Here is a 26,192-nt window from a genome sequence, read left to right as displayed (position 1 = left end):
ATATTTTATATTTTAAATACGTACCGTTTGTTTAGCTCATGACCTACAATTTCTACTTAAATATAATAATTTGCCATATACGTATATTGTATAATAAAATATGTAGTATTTATATGTACATTGTATAAATCATATGGCGTGAAACATTACAATGTCATAATTTTTATGTGTGTGCCATTAGGTATAAATAATATTTTATTTTTAATAAAACACGCTTATAAAATATGATTGCTGTATGTGAGTGTTGATGACTGTAACCTCAGAAATATGCTAAGTTGCTATGTGAAAGACTTTATTTTTAGCCTCATGTACAGAGTATGAGGAATTTTAGTTGTTCCCGTGAGCTCTACGCCGTAAAGGAAGTAGATACGGCGCATCTTTAACGTTCTAGGAGGACTCTCCGGGAGACACGTGAATTTTAAACCGGTACATAAATTATTATACTTACTGTTTTATCGAAAAACAATCGTTTACGTTCTAGATGGTATGAGAATTAACATTTCACAAATTCGAATCATTTAAAAAGCAGTGAACGAAATAAATACTTGGTTCTCACGTGGGATATGGCGATCTGTTTCAAATGAGTTTTAAACATTATTTTTCTTACATATCGGTTAAACAGTAGCAAAGGCTGAAACACAGAATTCAAATTTTCTAGAAAATAAAATTTTTTTAATACCAAATTCGAAGTAAATTAGTGCAAAAATATCGAAGTCATTGCCAGAAAATATAATGTATTTGGAAATAAAATTGAATTAAAAATTTATCGATATAGGCGAGTTTCTGCTAATTTATTTCGAGCGTCGTTCCATTAAAATGTCACAGTGTGTCACGATGGCTTTTGATAACCTACTCCGAGATCTACTAACGATCTGGGAAACGAGTGCGAAAAAATCTCGTCGTCAGCTGGCACCCAATTATTCGAAGGAAAAAAATCGACCACCAAAGGCATACGTCGTGCAATCCGATCGGAGCGACAGCGGCGAGCGTTGTGGAGATGCACAGATAAACGCTCTCACGCCTTCGAGAGGAGCCGATACGATGTTTCGCATTTGATGTTGACCCGTGTCATGTATTATGCCATAAAAAAAAAATATATATATATACACACACACACATATAGATGATGGTGGTGCGCATTCCAAGAGCTGTAGCAGTCGTTTTGATATTTAAAAATAAATTATAAAATGCGAGAGATATAAAACGTATATAAAATGATATGGGCATAGGAAAAAAAAAAACGAACTCTGACCGACCTGAAAACGCCTCCGGTCGTCGCTTCGTTCGCATCGTTTTTACATATAATACGCGCGCGCGCGTGTGTGTGTATGCATAAATGTATAGGTATACAATAATAACAATAATAATAGTTATAATATTATAAAAGCTTGGGGGATTTCGATTCTGGCGGAACGGGTAACGCGCGCTATTGTCGAACAAACTGCATCAGCGCCGTGTGCGCTGTGTAATATTATAATAATTTATATGGTGTTGCGTATATAATATGTGCAGTGTGTAAATCCCGCACACACGTTCGGTGTGTTATAATAATAATATGTATATCGTTAAATTTTAATATCTACACGTGTGAGGAGCAGTGAGCGCGGCCTTTTTTTTTTTCTTGGCCACGTTACATACGCGATTGTATTACGATGTGTATAATAATATATAATATTACGCGTGCACGGCGCAACGAATCGATCGGTTTCGAACCGCTTCGGCATAGTATAATAATATGTGTAGAGGAATTTGACGCGATACGATTATTACCACCGCGAAAGTGTTGTCCGGTCGGCAGTATCGTAAAATATTTGGCTACCTACCGCGGCGATATTCGAATATTTTTGCTTTGTAAATGGGTATTTGAACAGATTTTAAACACTTTTATTTTACTACCTGTACTGAATAATATTGTTTTTTAAATAATTCCGTTTGATATCTTAAAATTTAAATTCATCAATTTTCACTATTTATAATCCTTGTTAAATAAAAACATTCCATGCCGTAGTGCCTTTAAAAACAAATCGTTTATCGATTAAATATATATTTATGGATTATTACTAAGTTAATAACAATTTATTGTAGGTCCAATTCCGTTTATTTTAAACTATATTACAGTATACAGTAGTAAAACTATTTTTATATAATTCTTTTTGTTTTCATTAAATTAAATTGTGTGGGATTTTTATAAAATTGAAATACATTGCTTGATATTGTATTGATCCGATAAACACAGATTTAATTAAAATTAATTATTTCGGAACTAGATTATTATTATTTTTTTTTTAATTTCACTATTATTATTTAACTCAAATACTTTACCTTAAATAGTGTTTGGGTGATATTTTATATAAACGTATTTTTCCATACCATCAAACGTTTACTTTGAATTTAGGTATAATAGGCACTATAATACGCATAATAAACTAATGTAATTTGATATCCGTGTGCGTATATTATAACGTTTAAGCGGGCAACGCATATTAACGTCGTCGATTTATGTAATGTATGACTATAATTACTGTGGTTTTTAATCCATCGGTATTTTTTTCCCCTCTCAAAATTGAATTACCCCTATCACGCACACACGGATTTTTTACGCGCAAGTAATATCAATTTTATTCACTATACACCGCCGATGATGGTTATGGCAGCGACGATGATAATGATGATAATAATAATACAATAACTGCGCGTTATCACTAAATGGTTAATAACAATATCGAGGGATATTGTTATTATGCCATTAATCCCCCTTACCCATAGACCGTAGAGTATTATTATAAAATGATCGTCGGATTTCCAATCGAAATACAGTTTAGTGTTCTGTAGTTCTGTTAGGTTCACGATTTAATGTGTGAATGTTTCAATTTTTTGTTTTTCATATCGTCAGTGTATTGCGTTTACGTGTAATCCGCATTTAGAATAATATAAGTACACAAATACAACAATCGGCTGGTAATTAATTATTTTTATTCCAGTTAACATAAACAATGTCTAAAATCCCCGTCTGAATAAACTTACCTGGAACACGCCGTAAGGATTAAGGATTGAGATTCATGCTCGATAAATGTTTCATTCGAACAGACAAGGATTACACATAAAATTACGAGCATAGTCTCATTTGCATTAATTTTGAATTCGATTTCGTTTGAATCCTTTTAATGAATCTCATACCCTTGAAAAACATTTTACATAAAATATTTACACGTTGCCATGTGATAAATTATTTATTAATAAGAATGTAAAAGGTATATTTAATTCATTGAGGATCACATTATGAACTGAAACATAATATTATCTTATACTGTTCCTTCGTCGCCTACTGAATATATATTGTATCGTCTCACTTTTTTTAAGGGTTTTAAGTAAATTAACTTTTAGTCAAAGTTTAAACATTTTGACGTGATGTGCGAATTTTAATTTATAAATGACATTAACTTTAAACATTTCACATAATTCACAAAGTGTATAGGTACAATTTCAAGTCTGAGGAAATAATTAGAAGACTAATATTAAATTATAACAACAATGTACACGAAAGAAATCGTACACTCAATAATCCAAATCTATTATAATGATTATCTATTTAAATCACATAAAAAACTGCGATCTTAATTTTTGTGTAGAAACTGGGTTGAATAATAAAAAATATAAAACATGAAATATTGTATTATTATTTGAGTGGGAACTATATAATTCAATTTCTAATAGTAAATTAAATAAAACAAAATTAATTTATTAAAAGAGATATAATATTCAACTTATATAGTTTTTCAGGAATTGAATGTGAAATTTATAGCCATTTAATCATATAAATACTCATAATAGAGAAAAATGTTTTGTACGAAAGTTTTTTTATTTATAAATAATTAAAATGATTAGTAATTTTTAAATTTGTTCACAATAATTTAAAGAGAGGATATTCATAGGAGTCAACTTAAGAATTCAAATAGAAACCTATACAGTTTTTGCAAGCTTAATGTAAAGAATTATTTTAGTAGTATTTTGGTTCATAAAAATCAAAATTTGGACGAGTAGTTTAGAGTTATAAGTATTTATAGTTGGACGAATGGAGTGGATACCCACGGGAATACCCCGCAACATTTTAGTCTATTACTCCTCTCACAAAAACTTTAAATACTTATAACTCATAAACTACTCATCCGAATTTCGATTTTTATGAAAATACTGCAAAAAAAATTCTTCACTTTTGGATAACACAATAAAGTATTAGGTTTCCATTTGAATCACTTAAGTTGACCACCAAATCCCCCCTAAACTATTGTAACAAATATGATCATCATTTTAAACTTTCGTGACGATTATTTTTTCTCATATGAGTATTATATATGTATATAATTATATAGCTGTAGCATACATTTTGATTTACTCAATTTATATTATTATTTTAAAATATAAAATTGCAAAATTAATCAGATACTCGCCATTCAATAATACGGTATCATTGTATGTAAATAATAACTATCAAATTAAATTGAATACTGTATCTTAGGATCATAAATTTACGGTCATGGTGATACTGCCATGTGAACTGGGTACACAAAATGATATACAGACTGGGTGTATGATTTTTATCTCCAACAATAGAATACTATATAAATAAACAACAAATTGAAGGACAATTTCACGATGTTGTTAGAAAATCAACGAAGTGAAGCTATAAGTAATTATTTATGTATTACATATTGTTATATTATACACTTTGAGCGTAAATTATAATAAACCTAACTTAACTATACTAAATAAACGTTTAATCAAATAATATCCATTATTAGTTTTTAAAAAGTTCGTAACGTTATTTATATCCGTTAAGTAACATATTTAATACGGTGAAGATTTATTGTGAGGGAGTCATATTAAAGGGCGTTAGCTCATTTTAGTTAGTTTTGAAAATAATGTCCATTATTAACATGGGAAATTATTTATTATATTGTATTTAATCTTTCATATATAAATTACTTTTTTCATTAATATTAAGTATGTTTGTAGTTAGTTTAATGTTATAACTATGTCAATAATTAAAATATATGTGCTCCAAGGTAATATTTATATTTTAATTATATACAAATATTTATTTTTCGTTTATGCAGTATGTAACAGCATATATAATATATATTAGGTATATAGTTCTTTTAAATATAATTTTTTTTTGTGGTATTTACATGTATAACAAAATTAATAATTTGTATACTATTGCATTATTTTACACTAATATACACATTAAAGAGAGACAAAATAAAAGTAACAAACTTAGATTTGTATTTTTTATGATTAGATATCTTAAATTTCTATTCAAACTTATTATGATCAACTATTATTTTGAATAATTTTTAAAACTTATCTTTAGATTCATGAATCTAACTATTTCTACGTAAATAAATTAAACTTTTACAGTTGTAGCTGCTTTATTTCTTGATGGGAAATGCATAACTAAAAATAAAATATTAAATATATGAATACAAATATTATTATATTTCATTTTTAAAATAATAATAATATTCAAAAAAATTCAAAATGTACTTTTTTGTATGTATTCATGACTTCATGAAACATTATTTTAGTTCATTCGAGAGTATTCTATGATCATTATTTTAAAAATATGCTAATTTAAAAACATCCGGACAGTATACTTATTACACATTTATTTTAGAAATCTCATTTTCTGTTACAATAATAAAGTCTATAATAATTATTACGAGTATTTTATGTTCCATTTGTAGGTTTGTAATGCTGTACGTAGCGTCTTACAGCTTTGATAAAATTTGAATATTTTCAAAAAGCTTAGAAAAGATAATAACAGCAATTAAAATTATAAAAATATAAAAACAAACTGTATAATATTAAAGAAACACATAATATGCAATTCTTAACCTTCTTTTCTCTTGAAAATGCTAAAAATACTTGAAATAAATACAAATAAAACCCGTATTTATACGTCTACGCTATACCAACATTAAAATGTGCATGTATATTATTATCTATCATATACACATCAACGACCTTTATATTCAATCGGAGGAATGACGACCATTAGAACGTGATTACTGCTAAAGCCAACCGTCGATTTTGGCCAATTTATATTGTAAATGTCAACACAAATGTCATCAAACCGTAAAACAAATTTTAAAAATAAAACTGTAAGGTTACTGTTGAAAAAAAATTATATAGCCAATGGTCCAAGTCATCGAGTCATTTTTTATTAATATATAAAAAAAAAATAATTAATTAATGTAAAATAAATTGTCTTTTTCACCAACAATAAATAAATAAATACGTGTTTATAAAAAAATAATCTAAATAGACAAGGCCGTAGCCAGAAAAAAAATTGTGAAGGGGACTTAAGAGTATAAAATAAATATGTTATATAATACAAGTTTTAAATATAATAGGCATTTATCTGAACCCTGAACCTCCCCACTGGCTACGCTCTTGTAAATAGACTAAGAACTTATACGAATATTTTTTTAAATAAGTATTGTTTCATAATAAATATCAATAATTTACTAATTTGTTTTATGGTGTTTAAATATTTTTACTGTATATACTAATGTATTATATAAGTATTTAAGTTTCAAGAGAGTGGTTTTATTAGGCAGCACTAAGGATTTTTTTTTTAATGCATTCAGTTTTAAAGATTATAAAAATCAAAGGTACATTTGTAGGCTTGTAGCTTTCATTAAATACGAATTAAATTTAAAAGGATATTATATCCTTAATCTTAGATTAAGATGAATGTTAAGCTCTGCAAACTTTTATCATCTTTCAAATAGTAATAGATGATATTTATTATGTTATTAAATATTATTAGAGCAAGACAGTATTCACTTTTTTTTTAATATATAATATGAACATTTTACTCGTTGAAAGTTAAACGATTTTACTGGGTACAAATCTTGGCTCTGGGATTGCAAATGTCAGAATTTGACGATGATGAAACAGACACATTAACAAAACTTATTTCATTTGATAGTAATTTAAACTTTCTTAATTCCCGAACGTAAATACATGTTTTATTTGTTTAGATTTCCCCATTTTCTTTACTATACGTTTTTGACTATATAGAAAGAAAAAAGAAATGGAATTATTTTTAACCCATACGGTTTTTTTGAAAAAATATAAGTAGAAGAAGTATTTAATATATTTAATTTAATACATTTATAGCACGTTTAAAGTATTCAAAAATCTATTATGATAACTAGAGTGCGGATTTATATGTATTTACATATTTGTCGCAAATGTTAATATCCTAATGATTTCTTTACAAAAATATGTTACAGGACTATCTGATTATTTTAAGCTATGGTGGATATTACATATTTTTAAATATTTGATCTTAATTACATATTTTTACATATTTTACTTATATTACATATTTTTTTTTAAATATTCAGCTATTTACAAAATTAGTACTATCGTATCGCCGTTTTATATTTATGTGTTGTTATCTTCTCCAGTCCATTCGTGTGCTAATAATATTCGCGAATTGCGACCACGATTAAAGATTTAATATCTTTAATCGTGGTTGCGACTCTCCAAAGTCCACACCACGCGATCATATACTATATTATTAATTATGTGATCGCTATCATCGCATATTATTGTATTTTATCGGCAGTATCAGACGCAGCATCCTATATGGTGAAAGCTGGAACTGCGTTACAAGTATTTTACCCTTAAATAATTCACGTGACCTGTCTTGCACACGCTTTTCATCGTGTTGCAGAAACATTATCATGTTCACATCATCATTAACGTTATCATTGATAACTTTCCCCTTGTCATTAAAATATTATACGTTTTTAAAATGTTTACATAACATAATATAATAAACAAAATACTAAATTTGAGGTGAATAATATTTAATAACATATTTTTTTCATTTAGCAATTTTTTCCAGCTATTTTTTAAAATATTTAATAAATTTAAATTTGTATAATGTTACTAATCATATATTTAATTTACATTTCAATTCACGACAGTAAATTATGTATGGCGTATGCTTTTGAACGTCTTATGGTTAGGTTAGGTCGATGTGTAAGAATCGGTTGATCTAAGATATGCATAAAAAACTACCACGAACTAAAAAGTCTAATTAAAAAAAAATATATATATATATATAAAGTTTTTGGATACTTAGTTACGTCAAAAAGCAATTTCCGTATTCAACAGTTATAATATTATTAAGTTAAATAATCGAATGACGATAAAACTCTTTTTTTTATGCATACCATCTGGCAGCATACGAAAAAAAAAATAAATTTTCTTCTTTATTGTTATGTTAAATCAAATATTGTTCTTATTAAATATTGTAACACCATAAAATCATAACTGGCAATGGCCAATTTTAAACAATTTTTGCCAAACGTATATAAAAATAATCTATTATGTAATATACTGTAAGAACATTGTTAAACACAATTCATTGCGACTGTTTGTAAACGTTATGAAAGAAAACAAATAAGAACTATAATAATAAATAATTACGTAATTTCAATACTTTTAACGAGTTGTAGAATTATGGATCACTATATTATATCATAATAATATGTATAGTTCATAATACTTTAAGTAATTTATTATAAAATACAAAATTGGTAGCGGCGCTATATGTTATTTGCACAAGCTTTCTAGTTGTCATAATATACTTTTTATATAAAAATCATGTCTACCGTTTTAAATATACTAATATTACTCCATTTTTTTATTTTCTACAGAATTAAAATTATTTGATATAAATATTATCGATAAAGTGTGAAGTCAGATAAATGTAATCAATTCAAACATGCAAGTCATATGATAAAAAAAAAAAATGTTTAAATGAGTAGAATTATGGAACTCATGTTTCGTCATTATAAATAATATGTCGACTTAATAAGTATATAAATCATCTAAACCACTTATTTAAAAATACAATTACAAAACTAACAGTGGCACTATACAAATAAAAACACTACTGTTCTAATATAATATTAATAATTTGAGGATCGGCTATAAACATAATGATTATATCAATTAATTTACATATACGGTTATCACATTAATAATTTATTATTTAAAAATTATTCATTATTATACTTTATATAAAATAATATTGGTATATATCTTATGGCATAAATATTAATGCAACAGTAGATACAGCTGGTTGTGTAAATAGTATACACAGACTAGTACTAGTGTAACACAGTATTATAGCAGTGTCATAATAATACGCGTAGTATTCAAAACATTATTGATATTGAATACAGCGTAGCATTCAAGTCTTAACTTTTATATTTTAAATACTATCCTTTATAGTACACAGAAAATGTTTTTAAAATATTCTCCAGTGTTTTATAATAGTTATTGACATGACGACCAATAAATGAATAAATAATAATTAAAATAAAAAAGCAGAAGATTAGGCAACCACTCCACTGTACAAGATCAAGTATACCTTGTCATTGAATAGGTATTGTAATGAATAATGAGTTAAACATGAATTTAATGATAACAATTATATTCTGAGCGATAACCAACTTAATTTTTGGTGGTCAATTTTAAAATGTTAACAAATATTCGCGTTAATTTTAAGATTTTCTTAAATATTTTAATAGATACTGAGAATTTGCAATTTTGAATACTTCCAAAAGTATCAAAATCAAATTTCTTACAAGAAACTTTTATCAAAGTCAATTGATCAGAGCATTTCTTCTACAAATAAAAATGAACACATTATTGTCAAATCAACTCATCCATTTGTACGATCAGGAAATAAAATACAAGTAATGAAATATAAAAATCATTTTAGATAAACATATAAGACGTCGGTAATAACTATTGCTTGTTAAAATTGTTGTTGAAGTTTATTTTAAATGTGTGTAATTATTTGAAGTGAGCATACAATAGTTAAGATTCAGACAAAATATCCAAATGTGTACAATAATGTAGATTACATTGTTGTGATATAATATTGTATTCATGAATTATTGAGTTATTGTTTATACTCGTGTTAAATTATATTTTTACAAAATAGTTAAGTACACGTATATCTAAAGGCGTACACTAGAAGGTTCTAAGTTCTAAGGTAGAAATTGCCACCCCTGCATTTTTTGGTTGAAAGTTTAATGGTACTTTCGTGCGAAAATTATATACATATTGACACAGATACTATAATTGCCAATAATAGTAGCATATTAGAGAAATAATAAATTATTGTACTAATTTTCATTTATATATTATACAGGAGTATGCAACAGTGTCCCATTGAACATAATATTTGTTATTGTTAAAGTTTTATTTATGTTAAAACATTTATATATTTAAATATTATTCTAAACTGAGTACCAATATTTTACTTTAATGTACATTCAATATTTCAATATTAAGTTTAAATAAAAAAATTGAATATAATTTGTAGTTATAAATTTAAAATATTATAAATATTATAGTTATAATTATTAATAAGGCTTAGTCAGAAAATGTTAGTTAATGGGGGGGGGGGGAAACATCCATTGGTATCTTTTTAAAAGCAATTTGGTGGGTAGGTGGTATATTTTCCATAGAACATGCTACCCAAATTTATTAAGTGTGTGCCACTGCTGAGTGAGTGAGTGATATACTAACTAATATATAATATTTTATATAATAATTTATCAACCAAAATTTATTATGAGAACTGTTTTTCACGCTTTAGTACGTAATAATTATTATAAATTATTAAAATAACTCTGATTTTTATTTTTTCCATTTCAAAACAAAAAAAAAAAAAAAAAAAAAGTGTATACATCGAACCGGAATGAAGCTCCACTATTTTTTCAAATCAGATTATATGTATTTCAAAACATCGGAAATTATTAAATAATACACATACTATAACTCTATCCTAGTATCATGATTTCAGTCATTATAAAAATAAAATTTATGAAACTCATCTAATGGAAACTTAAAAAAGTTTTTGATTTTGTCGATTTAGTACCTATGCTATTGTTAATAAAATCGATTAATCGAATAAATATTACGTTGGTTGTCGTAAATTTCCTGGTAATAAATTGTAATCGAAACTGCCACCATCCGTAAAATATTCTTTACCAAACTATCGGGGGTACTGATCATATTTCGACTGGAATTTTCAAGTTGTTATAGCATTGGTCGTAAAATTATACTGTTTGGGAATAAGCAAAAACGATTTATTATATATACGATATAGGTACCTTTTGTTGAAATACAGTCAATTTTTCTTTTATATATATGTATATAATTTTAGTAATAATAACCTTAAAACCTTTTAAGAAACTTCAAATTGCATATTTAATTATTAGGTAAGAATATTAAAAAAACTTGAAATGAACTATTAAATAATGAAATTTGACGAAATTCTTTCTTCAAATGCTCAGTAATCATTAAAGTGGCTTAAAATTCATTTTTTCAATTTTTTAACAATCTACAAGGAACTTTTTATTAATATTTTTAAGCCTTTTGATCGAACGAAAAAACGTGTAAAGATATCAATAGAAAAAAAAACTGAAAATATTCGAAGGCGATCTATACAAAGACGATTAAACTTTTTGGTAAACAAAGTTGGCAAACAACTATTTTAAAAAGTATTGAACATTTTCTATGTTGATCTCCTAAAAGTATCAACTAGAAATTAGAATATAAGATCCAATTTGCTACCAGAAACCTCTACGTAATTTTATGATCAAAGCATTTTTTCTACTATAAAAATGTTTTTAGAAACAAAAATAAAACACATTTAATTGCATAATCAATAAATCCATCGTCTTTCCCTGAATCTAAAACGCAGAATAAATCACTAAAAAAATCACTAATACATAAAAATTAAAAAAAAAAAAAAATATTTAGTTTTGATTTATTGAATAGGTAAATAGGTAGTTGATATTTAAAAGTTTTAAAAATTTTTGCAATAAAAATATATTTTTAATTATGTAGAAACAATTCATAAATTGTGTTTAAAAAATTGTAATTGAATGAAAGTATTAAAAACATCAAAAAAATAATAATACAAAACGAAAAAATAACTTTAAGAGAAATAACAAAAACATTTTCAAAAATCAAATTCGTTGGTACCTAATTTAATTATTTTGATAAATTATTGTATTATAATATGCTAAAGTAATGCATTTTATATAAACATCCATCTCTCACTGTCCCGGTCATTAGACCTTTGTAATTGTGTTCTAAAAAACCATGATTTAAATATATTATATTAAATTATTAAACTGAATTATGATGTTAACACACACACATATATTTATGTAGTTTGAATTAAACATAATATTATTTAAATCCAGTAAGTTTGTATTGGGTAAATAATAAAAAGAGAATCAATTCGATCGAGTAATACTATTATGATGCCATAATAATATGCCAATTTAGTTCAATTAACGATTAAAAAATAAATATATATATCATAAAAAAATCGTTTATAAAAAAAAATCAGTTGTGTGTTATTTTTTTGTTCATTACAATTTATAATCAAATATTTTATATTTAAAATTTGTCTATAAACAATATTTATTATAAGTTCTATAAAAAAATTCATCGACTCTCGGATCAATTAATAATAATTTTTGTTTTACGAGGAAGACTTTATTAGTAGATTACAGTAAAATTGAAGTTAAGTGACTCTAAAAATCTCATCTATTGAATAAAATAAAGTTGATATAATTCCATTAAGAAAATTTTAGAATATTAGTTTTTTTTTTTTTTTGCAAAATGGTTGTATAATTATATAAGTAATAAGTATAATATATAGGTATTATTTTTAAGTTTTGAATAATTAATTACTTTTTATTTAATTATCATTATTCCCCAACCTATTTAACTTTTAAATTACTATATAAAAAAAAGAAAGAATAATAGTAAATAATGATAACTAAATAAATGTGACTCCGGGGTTTTCATTTAAAATAACAGAATATTATCGTTGTTAGAACATGCATCCAATATGAACAATTTAAAGTGGTTTTAGGATTGTGTCACGTGTGCAGTAGTGTGTCACTGCGTATAATGTACATATTATTATACCATGTCTAACACAGTTATTGTCGTCGTTTGGTTTTATCAATGATCGCATATTTTACGTGTTATATGTATTATATTAATTCTGCATATCGTTTCACAGTGCCTCCGCAGAAACCAGTCATCCTGAGCGAGTATAACGAGGAGATAGAACACACAGGGCCGTTCTACGAGGGCGACCGGGTGAAGTTGACGTGCATGGTATCTGGAGGTAATATCATTTTTTAATATTTTATATAATATAATTATAATATTTTTCAACTTATTGTAGCACTTAACTTTAGTTTTTGGTCCACTTAAAACAAACATAACTAAAAAAACATTAACTGCTATTATGTCTAATGAATATTATACGCATTAGTTATCGAATTACAATAAATACGTTCACGAGGAAAAACCTATGTTTTTGTGTACAGTAGTTGTGTACTACTTATATAATTCGTATAAAATGAAACTAAAACACGTCAAATGAATAATTTTAAAAATTAAAACGCTATTGACTTATGTGCAAACATAAATTTATCCAATAATCAAAAATTAAAAAAATGTGACATAAATACGGTATAAACGGATAATATAATTCCTACTCTCGGTTTAAGGTGTATTGTTTAATTTTAAGCAATTGGCAATATAAACTTGTGGTCTATTATAATATACATCAATCAAAACTCATAATTCGATTTCATGATTATCAGAGTTAGGAATCATATGTTTAATTTATACAGTTCACCACGGATAATTATAATTATGACCGTGATGGCATTCTAACATTTTCTACTACCACGTAATGTAGTGTTCAAATTTCTCGCTGATATAAATTGCTTAACAAATAAAACATTATTCCATACGATCGTGTTATTATGTAAAAAGGATAGTTTTTCGCAACACATAAGGTAAGTTAAGATTATTACGTATTCATTACATACTACAGCTAGTCGCATAAACTTTATAATATGTAACTTAAAGTTGGATTAATATTTGTTAAAAGTTTTATCATTTATAACGTATGTCAAGAAAAGTGCGAAGAAGCATAAAATTTGTATACTTTATAATATGCGATCTTGTCAAAAACTTATAGAGTTGAGTTACTTTGTTATAAATTGTTAATCACTACAAAAAAATACATTCGAGAAAAAATAGGATACACTGTTACACGAAAAGTATTTAGATTAAAATGTGCAGTATATTATATCATATAAGGTGAATAACTGTTTTAAGTATTCCGCTGTTCACAGTTTTAAATTATTTAACATTATTCTCACGTTATTGTAAATTATGACATTTGAAAACAAAATGTAATTTTTTACAAATTCATAAATCTATTTTTCCTAATGAAAATCACGAATACAATACTTAAAAAAGAAATGTTATAAACGGAATTAGAATAAGATTATAAAAAAAAAAAAAATTATATAAATATTTAGGTTATTAATTTAAAATGAAAAACTAATTTACAAATGAAGTATGAAACATGTATTATGTTTAACTCTATAACCAGTATAATCTAACAACTAAAAATTAAAACTACGCATAATAAGAATTCGGTTTCCTTGATTTTCATTCTGAGAGGGTTAGCAATTGGCTCAACGTCATTGTTTCAAATTCATTTATAATTATGTACTAGATAAATACGATAATTCATTAAATATTTAGTTTGTATTAATGATTTAACATATCATATTATGATGAAAAGAATTACTTAATTTATTATTTTTTCACTTTTAAATTCTTAAATTTTACACAAACCGTAATTTGTTAAAATAATAAGTTATTGTATAGATTTTGTTTTAATTTCAAATTAATTGTTTTCTTATTTATTTATTTTTTAAATATGTGTAAATATAATGTACTTGATCTTCAAAAAAGGTCAAAATAACAACAATCATTTTTAAACACATATCGACAGTGAATATCATAAACGAAAATGAAAGAAAAAATTAATGTATAAGCTAGGGAGAAAGATCTAATAAGTGAATGTTGAATAATTCATTGTAGAATAGATCAAAACCTAAACTATTGGTCAAGTTTATAATAATTCAGATATATAATAGTGCATATTTCTAAGAATATATATATATATATATATGTCTAGTATAAAAACTAAAAATGATAGGTTGTTTTATGTGTAAAACAAAAAAAAATAAAATCATCATTGGTTAATAAAAAATAAAACGTTCAAAGGTTTTTCTATTAAATAATAAAAAAAAAAGAAATGTATTTGAAAGATTGATTTATAAAAGATTACTATGGAATACTGATAATAATATAATAAACAAATATAAATTTACTATACATATAAATTTAATATTCTTAGTTGAAAATTCCAATAGTTAATTACAATTATAACTTTATAAGCATTAAATAGTTTGTTTAACTTAGTAGTGAACCTACATTTTGCTAAATAGCTAGTTTGAAAATCGACTTTTAATAAACATCTAAATCATCAGGAAACCTTCTATGGATGGTAAATTTATGAGTTATATTTATATATTATGATTTTAAAAAAAAAAAAAAAATGTATATTTTTTTTTAGTATTTCCAAACATACAAACATTTATTCAGAAAACAACTTAAATGATAAAACAATCATTTTATTCATCATATTACTACTAAATAAAGAAAATGTAAAGAATAAATTAATTTGTGTTAATATAATATAATATCAATATGATGAATAAAAAAATAATCAAAAGCCGCAATCCAAATATTTCTGCATTTTAAATTCAGAGCAAATCGAGGGAGTTATTTGGTTTACAATAGTTTTTCCTTTTTTTCGAAAACAATTTTTAGGATAGTAAAAGTGTTGCGTGTAACCTTATCAATTGATTGGGAATTGAACAAAGCTCGTATTTTATAAAGGTCAAATTTCTTAGTAGTTTAAAAAACTCATTGGAAAAACTGCAAAGAGCATAATATATATAGCATACCCATTTTTAATAAAATCTCATCCACTTTTAAGTAAACCGATCGCTGTTCAAATTCGATTTTAAAATGCTACGATTTATTATTATTTTCAATTTTAAAATGAAAATATACTTAAACTGGATTACGTTTAAATGAGCTCTAAAGAAACAATTGCCTAATATCTTATGCCTGTTATCTGTATTAATTGTACTATCTGTTTCTAAATTTGTATATTAACTTCGAGGTACATACTATTTGTGTTGTGTTGTTAACACAAACAATTAAACTGAAACAAATATGAAATAATTATTTGCAGTGGTAAGAGATAAGTAAGGAAATTGTAATTATACTCAGATTTATGGTTTTCATTGAGTAACAGCAATTGTATAATCAAAGACGAAATATATTACTATCTTAATCTAGTACCATTTTCCATTTAGTCCAAAATTATTTATCAGACATTAAATTATGTTTCCCCAGATGTTATTAGACTTGTGAAGGTAAAAAATATAAAAATAATATGTATACTGATATACCTAACTCAGTATATTAAAATATATATTTTTTTTACTGTGAAGTAATATTTTTGATAGTTCACGCTATATATTAGATTCAACAAGCCATATTATAAAAAAATAATCAAATTTAACTTATGGTTATGCTCGTTTTTAATCCACGTTGCTTCATATTAAAAAAGATATTACTGTTGAGTTATTTTCTTAAGTGATCTGATACCAACAATAGTTGCTACGATTGAGTAATTGTAATTCATATTGATTTTGAGTATACCATTTAACAATACGTTAATGACAGTATCGTTAATGAGTATACATTTGAAAATGCCACAAAAATTCAAAAAATGAATTTCCAATCTTAATAAAAAGAAAATGTTTTTATTAGAAACTACAATATGTTTAACTTGATAAGTTTATTATAATAGTGAATCCCTAAAATGAAAAATTATCTAAACTTTTGTACTTATTAATAGTCTATATTTTCTAGAATCAATAGGTAAATTTTACATGATCCGTGTTAATCAAAGTACGGTCTTAATTTTGTATAGTTCGTTTGAATTCTTATTATTTTAATTGTTTACAAATAAAATATATGTATGCAATAGGATAAATATATATTTCATTGACAATAATCGAAAAAAATAAAAATTATGAAGATTTATATTCATACAAGTGTTGTTTAAACTAAAATTTAAAAAAAAATACAAACAATAACGAATAAACAGGATTAAGGAATTACAATTTTTACAGTGTTTAAAAATTTTATAAATTAATATTGTTTTATTCTTGAATATGAATGCAATATGAATAAATCATTTTTAAAAGAATAGAATAAAATAAAAATTGATTTTACCAATTCATAATATTTATTTCCATACTTAAAACTATAAGTTTACTTATTATAATAGAATAATGCGAAACAAAAAGGTTAGATTAGGTTAAATACACAAATTATATACATTGATTATTAATCATAAATATTTTTTGAATCGTCCAAATGAGATAAGTGGATAAGTGCTCATCAAATAAGCACAATAATTTATATTTAATTATAAAATATTGTACTATAATAGACTACATTTTTAAAAACTAAAAAAAAAAATCAATCAAAATTATATACAATTTTAAATTATTGAATAAAATAAAGTTTTAAGTAATTTAATTAAATTAAAATATTTATATTATTTCAAAAAATATATTTTTTATTATATGGTTATTATTTGATTATAATATTGGTAAAATATAAAATATATAGATGCTATAATATAGTTTTGTTATTAATAACAATAACTCATTATGATATCATTTTAAAATCTATTATGAATTTATATGTATATTTTAATGTACTTACGATGTTAACAAATAATAGTTTCATATGCTTAAATATTTCAATTGTAATTTTATACATCAATTTATGGTTTATTATTTAGATACTTAAACCAAAATAGAAAATATTTAATATCTTCCTTAAAATAAATTTACTCAGATAATACTTTAAAAAATATATTTATTTATAAACATGTATTCTAATTAAAAACAAATATTGCGTTATTCATATATTGTTTTCAAATAACCTGCTAAACAAAATAAGTTAAATTTAAAACGTGAAAAAATTTAGTAATTATATATTAATAATAATCTTTTTAATTATAATAACTTATAATGCTTGACTTATAAAATTTTTTAATAAATTTTATATTTTACACAAAAAGTTCAAATCGTAGTAATTAGTTAAGTACTTATAATAAAAATCTACTTCGTTCAAATTAACTATCGTAAAATAAAATTATATATGAAACGGAAATTTAATATGTCATTAGTCAATATACAACATTAACAAATATGGACGTTTAATAACATATACTGCAGTATACTGAGTATACGCATATTATAATTCAAATGATTTTAAAATAATTATCTAATATTTCAAATTTTCAAAGTCCTATTTACTGGCTAACAATAATTCTATGTATCATTATTCATTAAATATATAAAATAAATAGTTTTTCGTTAATCAACTAAGATACTTCTGCTACAAAATTAGACGAGCAGAAAAATTCTAATAAAAAGTGATTTGTGAAGTAACAACAATTTACCGGTAAAATGCTAAATATCAGTTTTGCTGGAATATATTTTAAAATATTTTATAAAAGCAACTCAATTGTTTACTTGTAAATAATAATTAATTATCAAATTGTGTCACCTGACATCAAAGCTTAGCTTCTTGCTGAAATTGCATACCTTCCAATTTGCTTCCATATCGTTTATTTAAACAAAAACACAATTTACGATTCAAATAATGTGTCTAATGAAAGCATCATTTTCGAAGTTTCGTCTTCCTCGTAAGATGTCTTGAATGAATGATTTAAATGAAACTCATTTAAATTTCAAATTGCCCGACCATGCAATCATATTTCAATAGTTATCAATCACACTGAATAAATGAAGGAAACAAATAATTGTGTAAGCATCGTAGTCTGACTTATCGTCGAAATGTTTTAGTTTTATGAAGTGACTATAACATTGCGGTGTTATTATTTATTAAATAAACTTTATTTTTACATATTTCAAAAAAAATAAAAAAATAAAAAAATACAAGTTTATAATAATAATATAATTTTAATTTCTATTAAGTATATTCTTTGACGGAACACACAAAAGTACATTTGTATAACTACCTTCTACCTTAGGTTTGTCTGTTGGTTGATGAAAAAAGCCTGAAACTGCCTATATTTTCTATTGACATGATTGTGTGTGTATTAAATAACAGGAATGGGTTCAATTAATTTTCCGTTTCAGTACATTCAACTTGTAAATATAATTTACCTAAATATGTAGCGGAATTCATCCATAGGTATAAACCAACAAAAGTTTAGTACCATGGAATGGAAAACAATTAAATATAGTTTGTTGCAAAAACTAGTTTTCGTATTTTGTGTCAAGTATTTTATTTATCAGTGTAGATGCGATATCCTTCATAAATTCAGTTATATAGCCAAGATTACTGTGAAATTACAAAAAACTTCATACACTAGTATATTATACGAAATAGCGTAGTATAATCGAACGCGTCCATTAAATCTATTCAATTCAGGTTTTTTTCACGGTTTTGTATTTCATGAATTACATTAATTAATGGAAAATGGTTGTATACAAAACGGACAAAATCGTATTCGGTTGTCCTTCCAATTTTATCGTTTATAGTATATTTTATAATAAAAATCCGGGAATGGTATTTTACAATTCTATAGCTAGAGAATCACGATTTGAAATTTTTCGAGCGTTCATAATGCTGCCAATGGAGGGAAATCACTGGGCGGGAAGCCATCAATCACATAAATATAGCATGGATTCCGCCAGTGGCCGGTAGTTTTAAACAACCTATTAATTCCACTGATTACAAACTTATACCTGTTGCCGTCTTGGTCTCTCATTAACTTATTGATTAATATATTAACATTTGATATATTTTATTATTTAACTCTATAAATATACATTATGCAATATACTTAACCATATACCTAATCGTATACAAAATAACACAATATTACATAATTATTTTCATATCATATTATAAACACAGTAATAATTGCTTAATATAAATTCTATTCATTCCCCAATTTATAATATTGTTAAGTGACTATTTGTTGAGTCATTTAGTTTTATAATGAGTTGAACTGAAAAATATTAGTCATATTATTATAATTAAACTGTTAATTACTTTGTCAATTACGTATATTATGTGCATTTGCTGAAACTACTATTTCATTTTTACATGAAATTTTTATATTTCCTCATGCTTGCCTCTTCCTACTCAGTTGTCATATTTTTTATTTTTTTGAAAATTAATCATCAATAAATTATCTCGAGCTACCAAATCTTACAACTTTAAATCGGTGATATCGATAGGTTAACTTACTGTTCTTCGTGGGCAAATTGTTAAAATCCTCGTAGGATATTTGGAGAACATAGTAATGACAGATTCGTCAGATTCATAATATTAAAATGGCTGGAATACTGCATGCACCTGTAAACACATATGTACTCCCATTGTACGTTTCAGCGATACTCAATTATTCATTATAGTTTTCGTACTATTTTTTTTGAAATGCACCGGCTATAGTTGATATTAGATATTTCATATGTGTGGCAAACATTGCATTGTGGTACAGTTTACTAGAAATATATTAGAAATTCTTAAAAATCGTGTATAATTATATTCGTCACCAAATACTTACTACTAGAGTACTATAATAATGACTAATGAATGAAGAGCGCAAGAATTAAAATCGGAAAGCCGTGTCCCGTGGCCTTTAAAATTCTGTGATTCACAACTTGTTTACAGTCATAGGTCACCGGATGGATTTTTAAATAAGATTTCACACAATTTTGGGTTTTAGTTAAAAAAATAACAAAATCTTGCTAAACACTACATTAAAATAAATTTTTTTCTAACACAATACAGACCAGTACCCTTTTATCACGGTGGTTGAGAACCACTGCCTAGATAACATAATATACAAATTGCATTCCAAATACTTGGATAGATTTACCCCCTCATCGTAACCTCCTTGTGAAATTCAATTTACAGATTTTTTTATTCCCCCAAGGATTTGGCGTATATTACTTTATGCGCTCATTTCTCTTCGAGTAGGTACACGGCGACGTGCAAACGCGATGGTTTTTTTTTTATGACTGACAGCATTTGCCGGTCGTAAAAAATATTCAAAATGAAACAAAAAAAATAAAATAATAATAATAAGACTGTCTACTATATATAGTTTACAAAGGAATAATGCATTTGTGCGTGTTTGTAAGCAGCAATCGCGCAATCGTTGTATTATAATATTTGCTATTAAAAACATTTATATTTCTAACCACAATGGAGCTAGATCATATAAAGTGGTTCTGTTGCGTGTTCAAAGTTAAAATGGTTTGATTTAGTTTCAAACTTTTAAACACATACTATCAATTATTTTCAAGTTAATAAATGTTAAGTCATTAAAAAAAAAAAAAAGTATATCTAATATCTATGATTCTATCTATATCAAAAACATAATTAAATTTTAAATAAAAATCAACTGAACGTGTAATGAAATAAAACAATTATACATTTATATTATGTTAATATATTGTGCATGCTGACCAAAAAATATAAATATTAAATATTTTAATATAAATATACGTTGTTTATTAATTTTAATATAAGCAAGTAAATTATATTTTGTTATAATTATAAAATATAATAATTGAATACAAAACAAATTGCATCATAATATTATATTAAATACCAGATACTTATTACAATTTAATTAGTTTTCATTTGTTTGTCATAATGTCCAACGGCTTGTTTTAGAGGTTTTCTTGTACAATTTTGAAATAAATTGTACAGAACTAGGTATTCAAATCAACATAAATAATTTAACTAAAAATCACGCATTTTATAAAATGTGTAAATAAATTTAGTAAATAAGTAATTTAGTAATTAAGTAAATTTAGTTATACAGCGAGTTACGCTTAATGTGATCACATTGGTTCAGATCATTTTGATTCTATTAACCGATTGATTCTATAAACAATTTTTTTTTTATTGATGAGTTTATGTTTATATGTATGTTTAAAATTAAATTAAAAATAAAATAGATTTAATATAAAGTAAAGAAACTATCTTTTTTTGATTATACTTGAGAATCTACTAATTTCATATTCATTTTAGCCTGAAATTTAAATCTATATTTAGTTAATATAATAAAATATATATATATTATTTTTAATAATTTAAAATTAAATAAATAATAATATATGCACATTGTACCTATAACTTTTAAAAATACTGAAAAGTGTCATTTTCGACATACTTTTGAATAGCTCCTTTTAACTTTTTCAAACAATTCTTGTTTCTTTTTAGTGAAAGTTTGAAATACCATTAAAAGATAAGAATGTTCTTAAAAATGATTCAATTATCCAGTACTTAGTGATTCTAATTAAAGGTTACTTTAACATTATAGTAACTTAAGATCTGATTTGGGATTTTCAATTTTGATTCCAATAAACGGTTGATCCTATAAACCAGTGGAACTCGCTGTATTTTAAATGATACTATGACTGAATGATTATTAACAGTGAACACGCATAATCTCTGTAAAATATTTATTCTATACGACTATACGTGTTTTTATATTAAAAAATTCATATCATGTTCAATTTCCACGTTTTAATTTTCTTGAAAATCAACATACATTTTTAATCGCATGCCCCTAAATAGAATATGGCCCAAGAATGTATTGTCATAGGAATCAAATTTTGAATGATCTATTATTTAGTAATACGTATAACCTGATGAATAACCTAACACTAATAACAAATAAGTACTTAATATTTAGTGAGATGAATAGTATATAAAAATTTGTTGAGGTATACTTGTGTCACTATAATACTCTTTGCACTTCAATCTAATCAATGTTTTAAAATCTAAATACTTGTAAATGCTTATTTTTTTATATAGTGTATTTAATGTTAAAAGAATCACCCTGACTATATTTTAATTTACTTAACTTAGTTCACATTCAACATAATATAATATTGGACTTATAAAATATATTGATAAAATAAATTTAAACATTTATGAAAACAATAATATCTCTGTAAAATATTAATTATAGTGAAATTAATATACAATGTACAGTTTATGTAGTCATAGTGTATGCCTATAACATTTTTACTTTTATTAGGTATAACAAAGTGTGTAGAGATTAAAATTGGTTATAAAAATTACCCATCATTACAGAATAATAGTTTAAACATTAATCACTTTAAGATACTAAGAGTAATGTTTTATTTAAATTAAAAAGTTAAAAAGAAATGTTTAATCAATAAAATTGTATTTTACAATTTTGTTTATGTTGGTTAAATATTATTATGTTTACAACTTGCACAAAACAAGATGCAAATATGAGAGGATTATTCAAATACATATATAAAAAAATATTTTAACATAAAATACACTTTTTACCAACTAATATAATAACTGATAATTTAATATTTTTTTATTTAATTACGATAAAATTGTATCATACTCGAGTCTATATTATACATTAAAATAGTGTTGCTATTTAATTAAAATATAAAGTTGAACAAAAAAACTCTAATTTTAAAATAGTTTTAATGTGCCTTTATAATTTAGATAAAACCAGCAGCTGACAAAATTTTTTTCTATTAATATCGAGTAACAATTAATAATACATTTTCACTACTCCATCCAAGACTACCATAAACAAAAAGTGATTTTCGTAATAATGCCAATAAAAGTTTGAAAATTAATTTGAATTGATACCGTTATAGTAAAATCTATTTAAACCGATAATATTGTACAATAATAGAGTAATAAAATAGGTTTTGGATAATTTGAAACATAAGATGGACTTAGAATATTATCATTATGGAAAATCCATTTGGCCACAAGTAATTGTCCACCGTCTAAAGATAATGGTCTCCTTTATATAAATTATATAGACAATCTGTACGGTAAATAACGTGTATTCCTTTGTCACGACTTCTACATTATCTTCTACATTTGTATTCATGTCCTTGTACAATCAGTTCATGTGGCAATTTAAAACCATTATGGAATTAAAAACGATTTTTACTTTACTATACGGTCCAGTAGAACATTTGAGAAAACGAAACAAAAACTAGATTTAGTGACACCACACTAGTAATTATAATTTATTCTTGTCATTTGGTTAGAGTTTATTTTTCTTAAAATAGCACATGACTATGGATTTTCTTATATCCTAGATGCCGTATAAAATCACCTGTTCAATATGATGTATATCGTATTATGTTTTCCATAATAAACAAATCCAAGAATAATACTTAACTGATTCGAATAAAAATTCATAATTTATATACAAATGTATAGCATAATATTATCATAATGTTCAATGTAGAAAAAACACTCATTTGTTGAATATGAACCAATAATACGACTCAATTATATTGTATAATGTCTTATGACAATTTTATTGAAATATTGCATAGTAAAATATGATGATTTAGTAAGAAACCACTTCAAACATTATATTGTTATGAAAATAACACGGAAATGAAAAATAATTTGTTTTTTCTTTGAGTCCGACTGTATTTTTTAAATTAAACATCATTGAACTCATTTGTTTGTTTTTATTAAATTTATGATAACGTATACAAATTTCAGATGACATTAAGTATAATATGATTTTAACTTTTATATATACTAAAATTGAATTATCCGTGTGACTGTGTATAATGTGTTTATAATTAATCTGGTGATAAACAATTCTAAATTTAAAAATTGCAAAAATTAACTCGTGATTTTTAGCGAAAAAAATTTGTTTTAATATCATTTATTTAGTTAATGATATTTTTAAGAAAATAGAACCATAATAAATATACTAAGATTAATTTTCAATTATAATATTATTATTTGTTATAACTACTTTATTAAAAGTATTATTTTAGTTGGTAGTTACTAAAGTTCATAATTAAACAAAACCTTAGAAAGTGCTCTACTGAAGGTGTTGAATGTAGTTATCGATATTAGGTTACTGAATCTATATTATATTAAATCTGAATTCAATAATAAATTATTGAGTACTATTTGGTTAAAAATATTGTTTTATAAAAAAAAATCATATATTACATATAATTATTATTATGATATTATTTATTATAAATACAAAATATAGAATATATTTTTTTCTAATAATTATGAGGAAATACGTTATATATATATATATATTTATTTTTTATAATTATTTTTAAAAGTGCTTGGAATTTTCGACTACCCTAACTAGATCCAATTTGCTATCAAAAACTAAAACTACCTTTAAACTTGAAAATTAAAGCAGTTTTACTACTCAAAAAGGCAATTACACACTTTGAGTTTAATTATTCTGATTGATTGCAAATTTGAATTATTTGGTATTTTAAAGGAGCGAAAGTTAATATATTTCCAATACCAGCTTAGCTTTAAAAAATAACCGGAGAAAAACTAAAATAAATTTAGAAAAATGTGAATATATACATATCACCTGATTTTTATAATATAATAAATTGTATTATATTTTTATCGTAATTAAAAATTAAATATATGTGAATGTTTGAAATTTTCAATAAATATTTAAATTTTTAAATTTTATAGGGCATAAGAAATATTTCGAAATATTTATAAGATATTAATATTTTATTTTAATATTGAAAATGAATATTAAATTTTTATATTATGAGTGTTTAAAGTTCAATTTTTGAAGGAATTCCTCAAAATCACAACAACGGAAAAATGATTTTGTAGGTATAATAATACATGAATTTCATATTTATGGTTTGGAAATATAAAAAAAAGTTTAACATAAATCCATATACATTTTTAATAGCGTTTAAAGTATACATATTGACGTAATTGAATTTTCAAACAAATATCATAACAAATTTCATTAAAATGTTGTTATTATTTTCAATTGTGTAGATTAAAACTACTATTACTTAAATTATCATTACACATAATATCAAAGGTTGCTAACTTGTGGCTCTCGCCATAGTCAAATGCGGCATCTTATTTATAAAATCGATTGTGAAATCGATGACGATTGACACGGACATAATATGTCTTGTTCATTTTAGTGTTTAATGTAATTAGCAATCGTTTCAATATTATACGCATATCTACTACCTAGAATCGCTAAATGTATC

At 24.5% G+C, this 26,192-nt stretch overlaps 1 protein-coding gene across 1 annotated transcript in view; it reads left to right on the top strand.

The window, feature by feature from the left end:
* LOC113556860 overlaps positions 1-26,192 on the top strand; it is a 503,097-nt gene that overhangs the window by 422,167 nt on the left and 54,738 nt on the right. The window contains exon 4 of the mRNA XM_026962058.1: positions 13,148-13,255. Within this exon, the coding sequence (XP_026817859.1) occupies positions 13,148-13,255 (108 nt within the window). The remainder of the gene's footprint in view (positions 1-13,147; positions 13,256-26,192) is intronic.

The sequence above is a fragment of the Rhopalosiphum maidis genome, chromosome 3 (genome assembly GCF_003676215.2).
Source record: "Rhopalosiphum maidis isolate BTI-1 chromosome 3, ASM367621v3, whole genome shotgun sequence".
NCBI lineage: Eukaryota > Metazoa > Arthropoda > Insecta > Hemiptera > Aphididae > Rhopalosiphum > Rhopalosiphum maidis.
This window is presented reverse-complemented; position numbering and strand designations above follow the sequence as displayed.